This window comes from Macaca thibetana, chromosome 7 (assembly GCF_024542745.1).
Source record: "Macaca thibetana thibetana isolate TM-01 chromosome 7, ASM2454274v1, whole genome shotgun sequence".
In the NCBI taxonomy this organism is placed as follows: Eukaryota; Metazoa; Chordata; class Mammalia; order Primates; family Cercopithecidae; genus Macaca; species Macaca thibetana.
In genome coordinates, this window is record NC_065584.1 from 39,203,708 (window position 1) to 39,220,734 (window position 17,027).

The window sequence follows — 17,027 nt, forward strand, 5'->3', positions numbered from 1 at the left end:
GTTACATGGGAGGCTGAGGCAGGAGAATTGCTTGAACCTGGGAGGCAGAGGTTACAGTAGGCCAAGATCGCGCCACTGCACTCCAACCTGGGCGACAGAGCGAGACTCCATCTCAAACAACAACAACAACAACAACAACAACAACAACAACAACAAGATTTACAAGAGAAAAGCATAAAAATTTATTTAATATGTTTTATGTGATATGAGAACCTTTAGAAATGAAGACCTGGCTGGGCATGGTGGCTCATGCCTGTAATCCCAGCACTTTGGGAGGCTGAGCTGGGAAGGTGGCTTGAGCCTGGAGGATCACTTAAGCCCAGGAGTTCAAGACCAGCCTGGGCAACACAGTGGAGACCCTGTCTCTACAAAAAATAAAAAAATTAGCCAGGTGTGGTGATGCCACCCATCTGTGGTCCCAGCTACTTGGGAGGCTGAGGTTGGAGTATCACTTGAGCCTGGGAGGTTGAGGCTGCAGTAAGCTGTGATTGCACTGCTGTACTCCAGACTGGGAGACAGAGTGAGACTCTGGAAAACAAACAAACAAAAACAAAAAACAAAACAAAACAAAAAAACCCGCCCCCAAACCAGGGAAATCTGTGTATTTTCATACTTAAGTTTGATGAAGAGTAGATAGTCATGCAGAAGTATGATTGGAGGACTAAAGAGTATGATCTAATGGGAATAAACTGGGGGAAATTGAGCAAGGCCTGTTTGTTCAGATTATTCTCTGTCCCCGTGTCTTCAGAGATAAGAATATTCCTTTCCTCTGGGTAGAGAGTGAACACTTTAGGAATGAACATTTTACAACCTGCTTCAGGAGAGGAGGGGCGAGGGGAAGGTGAAAATGGCCTTCCTGCTTCTGCTATTTTTTCAAGGCCAACGTGCCGGAGTTTGGAGTAGTGTACCCTGAACCCCACCTCCAACTTCTCAAATAATCCCTTGATGTTCGAAATTAACCAATTCATGTCATAAGAATCCATAGGAAATGTACGTTTCCTGATTAAATGCGAAAACTCACCTTGGTTTTCACCAACATTCTATTGAACATCCTAAGTTCTCAAAATGTACCTCACTCAGAGGGTCACACACATAGTCACAGCCTGGGACATCTGCCTGTTCTGCCTTTTCCAGGTCTACCCAAATTCTTCTTGCCTTCCAATGCTTGGCACACCAATACCTTCCCTGATTCACTCCAGCTGAATAAGATGCTCTTCCCATTGCCCTTGCTGCCCCGGGCTTGGATGTGATTCTGCTTTATATTATAGTTAATAGTTTGTAAATCTTTTCCCATTCCTTGGAGTACATTTTTGGAGGGCAGGCACACATTGAGCTTTGTTTTCAAGCTTCACCTGAATACTTGGTATGCGCTCAACAAATCCTGAATGCTTAAAGGACTCAGTCATTCTTCATCATTCTTCATCAATCTGTACCTACTTGGTGCACAGCACTCTGCTGGGCACTCATAGGAGACATGAAATAGGAGGAGACTTGATTCTAGCCCTCAATGCACTAAAAATATCTGATGGAGGAGCAGGTACAACATGATTCTACAGAGGATAGCTTGAGGTCAATAACAACCTGGGTAAGCAAGGCCAAAGGCTGGAAAGATTTAATGCCTGGCTTTGAAGGGGCTAAAGACCCCAGACTTGCCCTGAACCCAGCCTGATGCTTCAATCAGAGCCTCATGGCAGTAGGAACGTGTAGGCTGGGTGTTCTACTGGAAACGACTAAATTATCCTACGGGTCACCAATTGATTTATTTGCTAATTGACTGGCCCAGCTTTGGGCTTTAAATCTAAAGAAATCATTTCATCCTTTATTAAATACTGCATGAGTCTCACTCTTTGTTCTGCAGGGCTATACACAATATACCAATGAAACTTGAATTTACACTACAATAGTTATGCCACTAATGACCTTCAAATGCCACTAATACCATACATGCTCCACTTCTCGGCTGGATCTGAACCTGTCAGTGAATTCTGAGCCCATCGACCTCCCTCTGACACAGAGTCGACCCCCGTGCCCATGCCCGCCCCCAACCTCCCACATCATTCCATGATTTCATTTCTGAATTGGTTACCATTTGGAGACCCCAATTCCTTTACACCTACTCTTTTTATTTGGTAGACAATACTTTATTCGGAAATGTTCGCTCCTGTAATTACAAATCTTGTTAGTCATCCTCCTCCTCTCCCCAGGGGGATTGTGGGCTTTAATTAATTAATGTGGTTAAACCGCTTTGAGGTGCCTGGTTGAAAGGTGCTATATAAGTGCAAATTATTATTATGGCTGTTGACATCCCATGGCGGCAAAGCCCTCAGCCCTACACATCTAGAGACCTGAACAAAGGCTTCTTCATCTTCACCTTCCCTGCTAGGTCTGAAATCGCTAGCTCAATGGTTTAGGAGCAAATCTGTTACCATCTCAACAGCAATCAACTAATTAATCCCCATTATGTCAGCTTCCGTTTCCTTCTTCCAAGCAGTACGGTCCTGTTTTATTTCACAAATCACACCCCCATCAACTCTAGACAAAGGTCACAGTATCCCTATGGCCTCTGTTGGCCTAAAGGAAAAAAAAAAAAAAAAAGAGAGAGAGAGAAAGTAAGTTTGAAAAAAAAAAAAAAAAAATGTTACGAAATGCACTAACTTCTCACCAGCAACCTAATTGGAACTTTCCTCCAACAGCGGTCCTCTTCCATACCTATCACCCACAGAGCCACTGGCCTCGCAAACCAGAGACCCAGAAACACAGCAGAAGGGTGGGTTAGGGTCCTGCAGCCCTGGCTTGACTAAGGATAGCTATAGACTAAAGGGGAGTGTCACTGCGCTGGGCGGGAAGAGGTCATCCACAGAAGCAAGCACCCCTCTTCAGCTTTCTCTATGACCCCCAAGTTTCCCCTGAGAAAGCCAGCTGCCGTCTGTAGCCAGGAAGCCCTCACAAAGGCAGGGGAGCATGATTTAGATGTTTTGTGCTATACCTAGCACACCACAGCCCTTAACAAATGCCCAATACTTCCACTATGATGGTAGCCATTGAAAGCAGCCCTGTAGGGGAGACTTGGCCTCGCATAGGGACGCTGCTGACCAAAACACTCCTTACAAGGTTGTGCCTCAGACCCTTTGTTCGAGTGGATGTGGGTTAGCCTCAGGGGGTCATGTCTTCATCTGCCTTCATTTATCCTCCCTATTGAAGGGCTCCTTCAGGACATTGGTCAGTCTCTGTGGGAAATGATTTGGAGAGCAACAAAAGAACTTGGGCTCTTTGGGGGGCCTTCAGAATTCAGTAAACATCTGGACATGGAAGGCCAGGTTCTCAAGCAGTCTAGCTGGGGAGATGTCAAAAGAGAGAAAGAGCTGTGTCTGCAATGCAAGCCCTTAGTTCTGTGGCGACATTTGTTGTAGAAAGACACAGACACCCCAGTAGGTAGATAGGAAGATTTTTCAAAAGCTCCTCTATTTGTTGGGTTTTGTGAGTTCAGTGCACTGTTTGTCAGTTCTCATGGCATGTGTGAGGAAACAGAAGTTTCGCATGGCTGGCGAGGGGCATGTGATGGGTGTTCTGACTCTGTGTGCACTATGAATAACCCAAGGTTGCATAAGCCTGTCCTGGTAGTCACTGTTAAGCTGTCTGTTATCCTTGAAGTTTCTGAAGCCCTCATGGGTCAAGATGACTTATTGGATTCTCACCCACGAGCACATTTTAATTGACAAAAAAATTAAGTACTAAGTGGCGAAGTGATTTACACTTCATCGGTGAAATTCAGGATCTGAACTCTTGACTCTCAACGTTCCCTTTATTGTTGAGTCAATCCATTTAGAACACATTAGTCAGCATGATTCAACATTCACCACTAATCAGCATTAGTGATGGAACTAATCAGCATTCCCCAGTGTCCCTGAATCTATCCTCAAATAGCAAAGGAAATTGGCTTCTGTCAAGAGACAATGTAATGTGGTTTTTGTCAGCATTCACAAGCTGAAGTCCAGTCCCAGTCCCACGTACTCTCAGGAACCTTCCTCAGTCATCCCAGTTGGAATGAGTCTACCTCCTTTATCCTTCTATATTCCACTGTTTGAACCTTGGTAATAGGTATCACAGTTTGCTTTTGATTAAACTTATTTAACTACATCTCTCCTAACTAGATTCTGGGCTACTAAAAGGAAGGGACCTTTTTTTTTCAGCCTTATATCCCTTGACCCCGAGCACCATGCTTTGTGAACAATAGATGCTCAACAAATATTTGCTGAACTGAACTCACTGAAATGCAGCTTAAATCATATTCCAGAAAGAACATGAAGTTCTTTGGAAGAGACTTTCAAAGAAAATCAACAACCTGAATTGATTTAACATATTTTGGTACTCTTACCTGGCCATTTTTGTAAATGCAAATTGTTAACTCTGCAAAGATAGCCAAGTGGCTTCCAGGTTCTAAAAGAGGAATGTAAATCCAGTCTAACTACAGTCCAGGCCTTGGAATAAAGTTTTTCTCTATAATGTTATTCCAACTAACATTTTGTTTCATATTTTTTTAAAAAGTAGAGACAGGAAAAAACATTTTGGAAAAAAAAAGTGTTTGGTCTATGAGTTTGGATCCAAGTTCATGCCCTGCCTTGTGCTATAAGCAATAGTAGCTCTCACTGAAGTTTCTTTCTTGCATACTGCATAAAAGCAAAACACATACCAAAATTCCTTCCTGGAGGTTCTGTTTTAGGTGGGCAGAACAAGATTTTTGGGTGCTGACCCTTGGTGAAGTGATACCCTTTCTCTTCTACTTTAGAGTCTGGAACCAAAGCAGGTCCGGATGGCACTTTTTAATACATACAATATTTATGCTGCATTTTAAGAGTATAACTCTATTATGCAACAAGCCCAGCCCTTAAGTCTGTACTAGTGCACCTAATCTCTGCAACTGGGCTCCTCAGAAAGGGCTGTGTCACCGAATATTCATTTTCTTTTCTTTTCTCATGATAACAGAACTCCCAAAATTTAGCTGGGTATATGGCCACCCAGATTAATGGCTACATTTTTAGCCTTTCTGATCATATATTTACAGACTGGCCAACATCATATAAACAGAAATAATGTGTATAACTTCTGGTTAATGTCCCAAGGGAAGGGGGATGCTTTCCCTCCCACCATCATTCTCTATCTCATGCACATCCTGCTACTGGGATGGAGGGCATGATGCTGAACCATTCTTGACCATGGTAATGGCAACATCCTAGGTGTGACAGAGCAAAAAGCCAATGGTCTGGACTCTTGGATAGACATGTAGAGCTGAGCTGCCATGCCAGCTCTGGACTGCATTCCTCCTCAGCACGACATGAGGAAGTAGTACATCTCTATCATGTATACCACTGTTAGTTTAGGTTATAGTTACACCTGGCCAAACTTATAATTGAACTGCACTCAGGGACTTTGTTGAAGGATTATTATATCAGTATGACCAATCCATTTTAGCTTAGAATTTCCAGATTCAAATTTCAGGACAGGCCTGAAAGTATCTCAACAGAGGCTCATCAAGCCTGAGAGGTAAGTTGCCACAGGGGCTGCCATGATGGAAGATGAGAGAGCCCAAACCCACTTCCGATTTTCTAAAATCTTAGGAGCCCAGGCTGAGGGCTTAGAAAGGGCTACAAACCCAGTTTTGAGGCAGTGAACATTACTTTACCTTTCTGGAACTCAGTTCCCTCAAGTGAGAATCAGGGTGATGGATGAGATTAAAAGCTCGCTTTCTGGGAAGTATTCCATAGTTAACTTTAGGGAAATGAAGACTTTTTTTAAGAGAGAGAGATGGGGTTTTGCTCTGTCACTCAGGCTAGAGTGCAGCACATCCCTAAAGAAGGCATGAGAAGACTGCCTGTGGAAAGATGACAACAAACTTATGATTATACGAGGCTGCAGAGAAATTGGTCCACTATCTCCAGAACGAGTGTACACTGGTAAAAGTCTTTGGAGAGCAATTTGGGAAAATACAGTAAAAATGAAAATGTGCAGACACTCTGACCAGCCATTTCGTTTTTTATATATACCTAGTGAAACCCTCATACCTAAATATCAAGAAACACGTAATAAAACTGTTAAGAATAATCAAAATTTCCATAAGTAGGGGAGTGGGTAACATGTGGTATATTCACACACTGAATAGATGTGGATATCTAAGGTGAAAGAGCAGGACCTGTGTATCACGTGGCCTGTGTATCATGTGACCTGTGTATCACGTGGCTATATTACAAAAACAATGTTAAGCAACAAAAGCAAGTTGTGAAATCCTGTACAATAAGCCATTTATGCAAATTTCAGAATGCACTCAAAATCAGTCGTTATACTATGTGTGGATTCACACATATGTAGAAACATTTTTAAGGATGGAGAGGAAAGATGTAGACCGAACTCCGGAGAGTTTTCACTTTTGTGGAGGAATGTGGGATGAGGAGGGAATGGACCAGGAATAGGTACAAAGGAGTCCTAAAGTTTGTCAAGTTTCATTCCTGTAATTAAAAAAAAAAAAATCTGAAACAAATGGGACAAAATTTTAGTATTTGTTTATTTGGGGTGTTAGATTCACCTGTTTTCTTTTATGATTTTCTGTGCTGTTCTGTATTTAAAATACTTTTTCATATATTATAAAATATTTCCAAATATTGTAAAATCTCTCTTCAAGGCTAACTGCCAGAAAAAAAAAAGTAAACAAAGCAGAGAGCCTGTATGAGAAGATGTCACGGAGGGAGGGGGTGTAAAGTGAATGTGGACAGGGGAGAAGAGAACTGAGCAGATAGGAGTCCTTCCTCTCCTTTCTCATCTCCCGGGGAGGCCCCACACTAAGAGGCAGGCAGAAGCAGCAAAGATCAGCGCCTTGGCCTAGACAAACTTTCTGAGGCTGCAGTGGCACCGGGCAGACTGGGGACAATGTGGCCGGTCTGCTCTGCCTTCTTCTCCATGACCTCTGGGAGAGGAGTTCACTCTCTTTGCTCCATTGAGTTCCAGGGCTCTTTGCCCAGGCTCCCACAAGAATGCCAGGCTGTGCCAGGTGCAGAGGTGGTATTTACCATGCAGACACCTCTGTACCTGGATGGAAATAAATTGAGAATCTTCTGGGTCACTTTGAGTCCAGCAGCATAAAACATTTTGATAGGTTACTGATTCACACTGAAATCGGATGAACTCAGGGGGTGGTATTTGGGGGGAAATTTTTTTCAATAAATCATCCAGTTGGCTCAGTGACTGAAAAAACAGGGTGGGAAAACTTAACGCAAGTTTGTGACAAGGGAACAAACAGAAGAGATTAATGCCTTTCCTGATACGTTTCAAAAGGTGATCAAACCGTTCTTGATTGCAAAAGCAAATCAAGAAAGATGAGGCACATAGCTTTTCAGCTCTAAAAAGGATCACTGTTTTGTTTTCTGTTTTCTTCTGCCACCCTATGCCAAGTGGTTGGAGATATGGGAAACTAATTTCATTTCCAGTACTTTCTCTGGACCTGTCTCACGGTGCCCTGGTCTCCCCAGCTCCCACTCCACGGTTTATGCTGCTCATTTAAACCTACACGGATAGACAACAGCGTCAGGATCCAAATTCAACCTGTCATACCTGACTTTGATTTTGCAAAAATGGTATAAAAAACACGCTTCTGTCTTACTGGGGAACTAAGCCACTATCTTCTGTCCTGTTCCAAACAACCTGGCTTTTCTTTTACAAATCCTCCCCAGATCCCTGTGGAAAGGAGTAAAGGGGAGGCTGTGCTACATCAACCCTTCATTCCCCTGGGCCTCCCATTCCTTAGGTTCTGTTTCCCCAAGTCTGCAGGTGTTTGTGCCTATGAGCCCCTGAAAACTAGGAGGGCTCCCAGAGAGCTGGGACCTGGGTTTTCCTCTAGGCCTCCTGCAGTGCCAGCGACACAGCCCAGCTGCTTTCAATGACAGAATCTTTATTCCTGGCCTTGAGTCCCAGCTGTGTTCTGGGTGGCACAACATTTGAGGCTTGCCAGGGGAACAAAGGACATGACCAGAGGAGACGTGCGTCAGCCTGGAGTTCACTGTAAACTCCCTTTCCTTTCTGCTGCCAGGTGCGTCTGTGGGCACACACCATTAAAGCTGATTCCCAGAACCAACTCCTGCTCTTCCCCGTCCACTAGGCCCCAGCACACCTGAGCATCACTCTAAGAAGCTAGCCAAACCGCTAAGCTTTTTCACTTGGCAGGCACTGAGACTTGCATGGTGAACTCTGGGGACCAAAGGAAAAATGGATTCATGAGATCCCCTCCTACCTCTGCCTTTCCCACTTCATTGCACAGAGAGGCTCAACTCTCTGCCTGGGATCTAGCCCCCTCTCAGAGTCCAAACCCTCAGGAAACTGGTGGCTGTGAGCTCCCTTTCCTTTGGGGCCTAAGTATTTCCAGTATCCAGGGCCCAGCATCCAGAGGCCAGGATCCCAGACAAACGCTGGACAGACAAAGAAGATGCAAACAGGATGGTATTACCATGTTAATGGCCTGAGTTGAGGCCTCCTGAAGATGCTGGGAGGAGGGGGGTTCTTTCATTTACTTTTTCTTTCTTTCTTTTTCTTCTTCTTCTTCTTTTTGCAAAAAGAGAATAGTTCCGCTTTCTATTTTACTACAACAATAGCATGGACCGGCTCCTTCAAGTGTTTCAAAAAGCGGCCTGAGAAATCTCTAACCAGCCCCTCAGTCTCTCCAGCCTGCCGCTTTATTGTCCTTCCCATCCCAGTGAACAAAGGGGAGGAAAGGGTAGAAGGCCCCCAGTTGCTGACTGGTCTCAGCATCCTAATCCTTGAGAACCGGTGAGGGAAATGGCCTGTGGAGCTGGTAAATCGAATTCTGCCCTCACCTTTTATTCCCTCCCTCTGCTTGGCACTCAGGAGTTCTTCAGGTATTATAAAATCTCCTGGCTAGCAGGCCAGTAGGCATCTTGGGGCCTGCTAAGGGATAAAAGGCACCGAGGGATCATTCCCTACCCCTACAGGTAGCCAGTGTGGTGGGCTTGTTTCCACCATCCAGGCGGCTCTATTGAAGACCGAATGTCAGCCACAGTGGCTGGCGGTCTCCCTTCTAGTTGGCAGCACAGGAGTTGCCCTGTCTGTCTCTAAGTCCCTGGACATAGGCTGCATATCCCACCCAGAGCTCCAGGTGCCAACCTCCACACCAACTCGGGGCTCACCTGCCGGTGCAACTCCTCATGGAAGGAAAGCTACTTGGCCTTGACTGATGGTAACTTTCCAAGTTTTCCACCCAGGGACCAAGGGTTTCTTTGCTTTAAACCTGGGGAATCGTGCAGGTGTCTTTTAGTTCAGTCATCTGGTAAGAAGGGGGAAAAATTAGCTTTGATGATGCAGTATGTGGCGATCTCAAGGGTACAACTGGGCTGAGCTAAGGGAATGATGAGTACATCCTTGCCTAGGAGGATCGGACAAAGCTGATATGACAAGGCTGTTGGAGATGCTGCAGGCTGGTTACAACAATCCACGTAAGAAAAACGTTTTATGCTGCGGCCCCCACAGAAACCCATAGTGTGCGCACATTCACAAACACACACTCACACAAGAAATATTTTATGAAATGATACAATATGTGTGATATAATCTGGTATTTTTTCTTCTCTCTTTCTTCTGTCTTCTCTCTCTCTCGGTTTTCAAATGCCGGTTGTGATTCATCAGTTTCACTTCATGACCCACCAATGGGTTGCGACAGTTTTCAAAGCCTTGAATCAAGGTTAATGTTTTCATTTTCCAGCTGACAAAATCAAGGCCCAGATATTTTCTCAAGATCATAACAAAGCTGAAAGCAAAATCCAAAGGTTCTTTCTAATAAAGGAGGGACCTGCATTTTCTGGGGACCCGCATTTTTTGTTTTCCCAAAGTCTTTGGGAGCACACAGCAAGAAGGCGGGGCGTGTCAAGAGGTTTGTTTTCAGGGGCATTGCTGGTAAAAGCAGAGGTGTTCCACTGCTTCTGGGAAACCTCAGAGAGGGATGTGTAGCTTGGGGGAGTGGGAGAGAGAAAACAACTTAGAAAGCACCCAGGTGAGGTTCTAAGGTCTCCCAACCAAGCATTTTACTTATTGGTTGTTGTTCTTGAATCATAAGACATTTTCCTGAATTTTTATCTTTCCTAGACACAGCTCCAGGTCAGCCTCCTTTAGTGATCCACTTTCTCCCCTGTTTTCCAACTTTTTGGAAAAGTCATTCCTTGCAGTTTTTTTTTTAACCTCTACCAATTCATTGTATTTCCAGGCTCTACTTTGTCTAAATAACTTTCTCTTCCCTCTTAAAATCATGATCTTAGCAATGAGCATTAGAGAGGCAACTCAGTGACTCTTGTTCTCACAAATATTATCCCAAAAGTTATCCAAATTTGACCAGGCTTAGAAATGCTATTTAACAAAATGCCTAGTGATCAGGGTGCATGTATCACATCAAGGCTCTTCATACAGGTCATCTGAGCAGAACAAACTCTTTTCCTCCTGAAATTATCTTGTAGTCTTCCATAGAATTTCTTGAAATCTTCATCTAAATTTGCTACTTACTATACTTCTAATCTTTTAAGAAAGCCTCTAAAAATGAAGAGCTGAATGCCACCCTGTGTACTGGGTAAATAAAAGTCCAGCTTTCTGATTGCTTATTAGTTATACACCCTTAGAGAGTATGTAACAAAGAGGCCTGCTGTTTGCTTTGCTTAATCTGGTCTTAAAATCTCTGCTCTTTTGTCAGAAAACACTATTTGCAATTGTAAAAAAAAATATTTACCAAGGAACTTGGATAGCATAAGTCAAAGGCTAAGAGCCAAAGGTTGTAGTTCTCACCCCAAATTTCGTGGACCTGAGAGTCCCCGCTGTGGAGCTCAGCTGCACCAAACAAACATGCTGCTTTGTGAGTCCATTAAGAAGCAGACATTTTAGAAGGGGAAGGAAAGGGAAGGCTGCAGCCTGTTCCTTAGTTAGAAGCATGAACTCCCCAGCCTGCCCCACATAATCCTTGCTAGGTCTTTGTAATGCAATGTATCTCCATGGGGAAATTACAGGGACTGCCCTGTTTCACAAACCTGGGAAAAATACTTAACTTATAAATCCTTCAGGGCAGGCCTTCTCCCATGGACAGCAGTGACAATATGCTCCTCTGGGGTGAGGCCAGATATTCACTTAAGCATCTCTGTGGGTGGGGTCTCCTGCCCAACAGCGGGGGACAGATGTGTATCCTGAGCACTTCTGTGTGGATCCTTCCTCATCCGCAAAGCAGTTTTGGACATCTGATCTTGTGGGCTGACTCTTCTAACAGTGCTTGAATTTACCCCTTTATGTTAATTATTTTCTGGAAAGACCTGCATTCCGGTGCCTTTCCTAACCACTGGCGTATCTAGCATCTAGAAATGAACCGCCATTGTAGATCAGTGAGTTCCAGGACATGGCCTCAGGGTGCTCTACCCTAAGCAAGAACTCAGCTCCTTCTAAGTCCCGGGCTCATGTCACAAGGTGCAGGTCCTAAAGGTCTGGTCCCCAGCAGGAAGACGATGTCAGGACAGGACAGGAAAAGGAAACAGGATAACCAGAAGGAGTCAGGGAAGTAGGGCTCATGGAGTCATGATATTGTGCCCCAGAGGCTGCCAACCCAGACGGTTCTTCAGCTTGTTAAGCAAGAGGGCTCTGGTGCAGCATTGGCTCCTCACCTCCCTGCTGGTGTCAGAATAATTGCCCACTTCATGCCATAGGATCTGCAAAGAGGAATGGGGTGGTAGCAATTCCGAGCTTTCTTGGTTTGATCCTCATGTTTTGATTGTCTCATTCTGTTAGGAAATTCTGTAGGTCTCCTTCAGCCCTACCTCAATCTTCTCTGTCAAATTCTTGCCACAACTGCTGATCTCTTGCTCTCATTAGGGTAAATATCACTGGCCAATGCATCTTGGCTTTTGATTCTGTCTAGAGCTAGCTTCTATCAGAACCATAGCAGTAATTACCACTAGCAATGGGCAGCACTGAGCATAATCAGCTGAAAGAAATGGCTTAATCCAAGGATCTTACCTTGAAGAACCAGGCCTTCCTCCTTGATGGTGTAGACAAATGAGGTGAAGGGAGCCAGAGGGGACTTGGCAATAAGAATCTGCACATAAAGCACATTTTTCTAGGATTAGTCAAAGGATCAGGGATGGGCCTCTATTCAGTCCCCTTCCCACTTTGAGACAAAGTGGTAACATAGGACTATAAGTCACAAGGCTTATTTAAAAAAAAAAAATTTTATAACCCAATGTTTAAATGAGTGCTACCCTTTCAAAGTGGTCACCTTAAAAGGCTATACACTTATCCCAACTATTCTACCATCAATTGCCATATTCCTGAATCAATTCTTCTGGAAATAAGTCTCATTATTTTATAACATCCCCTTCCCACTTTGAGACAAAGTGGTAACATAGGATTATAAGTAACAAGCCTTATTAAAAAAGAATTTTTATAACCCAATATTTAAATGAGTGTTATCCTTTCAAAGTGGTCACCTTAAAAGGCTGTACATTTATTCCAACTATTCTGCCATCAAAAGCCATATTCTTGAATCAATTCTTCTAGAAATAAGCCTCATTATTTTATAACACATGCTTAAATAGCTACCTTTCTGCCTAAAAATAAACCTAGCTTGATTCTTTAATTTTATTTATAAACTTAGCCGTTTTACTAAAAAAATTCAAAGGTACCTTTAAAAGATTTACTATCACTGCAAATATTCAGAATAACTTGTGAAAGGCAAAGCAATTGAAGGTTTCTTTGTTGGCTCTGGTCCTTCACCAAATCCTTTACTACGTGACTACATTTTCTCTTACTTAAGGTGTACAGCATTTCCCATGGCCCTTGATTGTGGGTTTGGGCATACGACTTGCCAGGTGGCATGACACAGGTTGTGCCAGTTCCCAGCCGAGGCCTCAAAAAGCCTCAAGTATTTCTAGTTGTTCTCTTAACATTTGTGCCATTGTCAGAGAAAAGTATGTCCATGCTAGTCTGTTATCTCAGAAGGAGGGCAATAGATATCTGAAACAGAGCTGGCCAGGAAGGCTAGGCTAAAGAGTTGACCCCCAGGAGACCTACAGATACACAAATTAAATATCTCTGCATGCCTTTGAGATTTTGGTGGTGGAGTCATGAAGCATTAGTACAGCAAGAGTTAACTGATATACCAGCCAAAATATCAAAACATGTTTTCAGCAATGGCATTTTCCTAAGACAACACTTATTTTAAAGGAGATGGTTATCTGGTCATTTAAAAGATCAGTATTGTTAACCCATTATCACATCTCATATGGTTTACAGAACCTCTAATAATTGGTGGATTATTTTATTACAGTATTTCTACTGAAGGAAGATTAACATCCGTTTCCTGTTTTACAAATTAAAAAAAACATTATCAGAAACAGGGACAGTTTGAACCCTGAACTGTATAGGTAATCAGGGAGGCAAGAGAGAAAGAAGAAACTATTTCAAATAATCAAAAGGCTTATATATAATACCTTGGCCTATCTCAATTCAACAAATATTTGCTGTCAAGTATGAGAAGTGGTGGAAAAATGTGATGGAAAGATCACAGGTTTTAGTCATGGGCTTGGAATCTAGCTCTTCCACTCATCGGCTAGCAGCTTATGGCAGAGCCTACAATTTTCCTCTAGTAGCCATTCCCCCTCTTCCCTTTACTAAATAACTCCCCAAGTTTCCACATTTCTCTGCTTCTTTTGCAAGTAGGTGTGGCTATGTGACCAAGTCTTTACTAGCAGAATGTGAGTACAAATGACAGGTAGAACCTCTGGATTATGTTTTCATAAGAAAACTGCGTGCTCTTCACTTTCCCTTTCACCCTTCCCAAGGCAGGAACCAGATCCAAGCAAATGGGTGTGGACAACACTGTGGGGATGACAAGGCAGGATGAGAGAGGGAAGCTGGGTGGCTTCAGAGAGCATCAGTGTCTCCCACTTGGGGTCACCAGTCCTCTCAGGGCAGAGCAACTTGTCTCAACCACTGTATTTTTATCTTTGTTATTACAGTGCAGCCTGAACTCTAACCAAAACTGTGACTCTGGACAACCTAAATTTGTTAAGTCTCAGTTTCCTCACATGTAAAATGTTGATAAAAACACCTTCCCAAGTGGGATTGTTATGAGGATTAAATTAAGTATGCAAAATACCTGTCACTGTGTCAAACACAAAATAAATTCATAATAAATAATAGGAACATTTCCAACTAACCCATCACACATGGTTCCCTTAACCCTCACTCACCAAACAACAATATATCAGTTAGCTTCTACCAGAAGAAAGTCTCCAGTTGAATCGCAGTAATTTTTACAAATGTTCTAAAGTTATCTAGATAAACTAGTTAATCATTCTCAGAACCAATGAGAAGAAAGTAAAGGTGGGCATTTATACTTTCATGTCAAAAATATCTCATTTGAAGATTAAGGGGGATCCCTTTCTGCCTGAGATAGTTTGGAGATGGTTCAATGTGAATTTATTTTATTTTTTATTTTTTTGAGACGGAGTCTAGCTCTGTTGCCTATGCTGGAGTGCAGTGGCACAATCTCGGCTCACTGCAAGCTCTGCCTCCCGGGTTCAAACCATTCTCCTGCCTCAGCCTCCCGAGTAGCTGGGACTACAGGCGCCCACCACCACACCCAGCTGATTTTTTTGTGTTTTTAGTGGAGATGGGGTTTCACCGTGTTAGCCAGGATGGTCTTGATCTCCTGACCTCGTGATCCACCTGCCTTGGCCTCCCAAAGTGCTGGGATTACAGGCGTGAGCCATCGCGCCCAGCCCGGTTCAATGTGAATTTTAAGGATACCCCTTAGAATGGGAATGGCATGGTAGAAGAAAAGATGGTGGTTCTCGATTTTAATGTGGGTTTGCATCACCTGTGGGTCCTGTTGACCTACACATTCTGATTCTGTACGTTTTGAGTGGAGCCTGAGAGAGTCTACATTTCTAACAGGCTCCCAAGAGATGCTGATGCTGTGGTTCACAGACCACATTTTGAGTAGCCAGGTTCTAGGCAATTAGCCTGATTGAAAAGTCTAAGATGGAGAAGCAAGAGATGGGAGATGTGGGGCCAGTTAGGAGGCGATGCCAATAATTCAGTGATGAGATGATAAGGGCCTAAACTATAGCTGTGTCAGAAAGAGTGGGAAAAAAGGAAATGGATAAGATAAATGTAAATCCTTTAGATCCAAACAGCAGTAAAAATAAACTAAACATATAAAAAATCTCAGATCTTTGTTGTCTGTATGTAGCAACTAGACATGAAACCAAAAGGGTGTAAATAGCAATAAATAAAGAATCATGCTATATTTTAAAAAATAATACCATTTTTATATTATGCACTGCAGAAGCTGAGACCCACAAAAAAAGAATGTAATATTCCAATGCGACACAAGAATGGCATCTAAGCCTAAGCCTTCCAACTCTGTGGTGCTAACTCCACCTTCTAATAGCCAGTCTATGAACAAGCCCTGAACCCCAGCCAAAAGGATCTCACACCTGGAGGGACCTCCCTGCCGGAAATCAAAGAGTTTGGACAGGTCACTGATTAACACACTGTCCTTCTGGAGCAGGATTTAAAATGAGTCATCAAAAGTATGATCTGTGTGCAGTTAGAAAAAGGAAGTGATAAGTTATGTCAGATGAATTCCATTTCCTTTCTTTGGAAAAGAACTTCCAGATTGATAGATCAGAGGGCTACCACCAACACAAAATATCTGATTTCAGCAAAAAATGTGACAAACTCTCTTGATAGCCTTCTGGATAAAGTGATGATAAGTTGAGCTGGGTGCTAATACCATTAAGTGGACTTATGAGTGACCAAAAGGTCAGTAGTAACCTGGTGAGGGGCAGCAACCTCTAGTAGATTGTACTGAATTCTAGCTTGGTCTTACTGATTTGAATGATATTGCTGATGTATTCAAATACACCCATACAACAAATATGAAATCCAGCAGGGAATAGAACTTACAAAAACTGCTCCTCTAATAGAGCTTACATTCTAAAGAAAGATAAGAAGTACAAAATAAATAAATAAAAATGTTATGTTTGATGAGTATCCATGCAATGGATGAAAAGAGCAGATAAAGAATATAGGAAGTATATTGGATTGGAGGTGGGGGCATCAATTTTGGATAGAGTATCATGAGATCTCACTGAAGAAGTGATATTTGGACTTGTGAATCATGTAACTAAACCCACTGATGAGATGCTGAACTGATGGGAAGGTAACAGAAGATTTAGAGAAATATTAAGAGAAAGAGTTCATAGATTAGATTAGATAATCATGATATCAAAACAAATCTCAATTTGGTTAGAATGTTGGAACAAATCCTACACATTGATTGGAATGCAATTTTATTGAACTAAATGAAAGGCCTTGTCCTTGAGAACAGAGCACCAATGATTCATTATGGAACAGGCAAAAGGAAATTCAGCATCCAGAAAATGGAATGTTGGTTAACTATAGTTCAATATTAGTCAGCTGTGAGATGTAATTCTCAAAAATCTAGCATGTTCTCAGGTTACATCAATGGAGATATAGTATGTAGAACAAGGGAGGTGATAGTCCTGCTCTCCTCCTCACCCAGCAAACCATGCCTGATGCAATGTGCAATGTGGATTGGGGCCCAAATTCCGAAAGAAAAAATGACAAACAAGAAGGTGGCTGGAGGTCCAAAGCAATCCATGACCACAAACACGTCAATGCAAACATCATGGTAAGAGGACTGGAGTGAAGATGCATATTGCTTTTACTATGAATTTTCTAACCTGAAGATTCTGTAATATTATATGCTAGTATTATATACTAGTATATTATATGGTAGTATTATATACTAGTATATACTATGAGATGCATATTGCTTTTGAGTTTTCTAACCTGAAGATTCTGTTGTATTATATACTAGTGAGGGGAAGTGTAAATTAGCTTTCTAGCCCAATATATTTCAGGAAAAAAAGTGATGCTTGCCATGTATCTTTGTGGATACATACAGATTCCTCCCT

At 42.6% G+C, this 17,027-nt stretch overlaps 1 protein-coding gene across 7 annotated transcripts in view; it reads right to left on the bottom strand.

Annotated features, from left to right (window-relative positions):
* The window catches only part of RAD51B (RAD51 paralog B), a 787,871-nt gene that overhangs the window by 139,118 nt on the left and 631,726 nt on the right, over positions 1 to 17,027 (bottom strand). For 6 of the 7 annotated variants that reach the window (XR_007727250.1, XM_050797048.1, XM_050797051.1 and 3 more), the window contains one exon: positions 12,037 to 12,115. Coding sequence is in view for 5 of the 7 variants with exons in the window: in XM_050797048.1 (XP_050653005.1) it covers positions 12,037 to 12,115 (79 nt within the window). In the remaining 2 variants the exon portion in view is untranslated. Of the gene's footprint in view, positions 1 to 9,185; positions 9,323 to 12,036; positions 12,116 to 17,027 lie in introns of all 7 variants that reach the window. The other variant, XR_007727251.1, reaches the window with a different exon arrangement.